The 753-nt window shown below is 62.4% G+C and overlaps 1 protein-coding gene across 1 annotated transcript in view; it reads left to right on the top strand.

The window, feature by feature from the left end:
* The first annotated feature begins 487 nt into the window (after positions 1 to 487).
* LOC134338818 (ubiquitin-conjugating enzyme E2 N-like) overlaps positions 488 to 753 on the top strand; it is a 28,569-nt gene continuing 28,303 nt past the window's right edge. The window contains exon 1 of the mRNA XM_063034893.1: positions 488 to 618. Within this exon, the coding sequence (XP_062890963.1) occupies positions 589 to 618 (30 nt within the window). The 5' untranslated portion in view covers positions 488 to 588. The remainder of the gene's footprint in view (positions 619 to 753) is intronic.

Raw genomic sequence — 753 nt, 5'->3', positions numbered from 1 at the left:
CTCTAGGAAGGGGTACAGTTGACATTTCGGGCCAAGACCCTTCGTCAGGACCAACTGAAGGAAGAGTCTTCCTCTAAAATTCCCTCTAGCAGTGGCACTGCGCTCTCAGAGGCCAAGCAGCATCTGTGAAAGCAAAAGGTGATTGTGGTACCTTGTACAGCTAGTTTGGACCACAGTAAGTATCGCTACCACCGACCTCCTACAGCTGCAAAGTGGTCCTCCCAGGGCTGTAATGCACTCCTCCCACCAACAGGTGCCCCAGTCATCGCAAACCGAGGGTGGCAGCTGCGGCCTCCCGTGCTTGCAGTTCGGTCCTCCCGCCACCGATGGAGCCGCTGCTGTCCTACTGGTGCTGCAGTGCGGTCCTCCTGGGCCGCAGTTCGGTCCTCCCACAACCATAGCGCTGCCAACCGCCCCCTCCCGGCGCTGCAGTGCGGTCCTCCCGTGGGTTCAGTGCGGTCGGCCCGCCACTCGGGGCGCTGCATTGCGGTCCTCCCGGGGCTGCAGTTCGGTCCTCCCACAGCCGATGGCGCTGTTGTTGCCTTGGGCCCGGGCTGCAGACCGTCTGCTTCAGTGAGTCGGCTCGACATGGCGGGGCTGCCGCGGCGCATCATCAAGGTAATGGTTCGCGGGGAACCCGGGATGTCGTGCCGATTAGCGGCCAATGGGTCCCTAATCTACCTTCTTGCTTCTGTCGATCTCTGCTGTCTGGGCCTTGGGTGGGTCCCGTGGCTGGGGAGGCAGAGCCGGGTG

Source organism: Mobula hypostoma, chromosome 28 (genome assembly GCF_963921235.1).
Source record: "Mobula hypostoma chromosome 28, sMobHyp1.1, whole genome shotgun sequence".
NCBI classification, from domain to species: Eukaryota; Metazoa; Chordata; class Chondrichthyes; order Myliobatiformes; family Myliobatidae; genus Mobula; species Mobula hypostoma.
The sequence above is the reverse complement of the archived record's forward strand: the minus strand, read 5'-3'. Positions and strand labels throughout refer to the sequence as shown.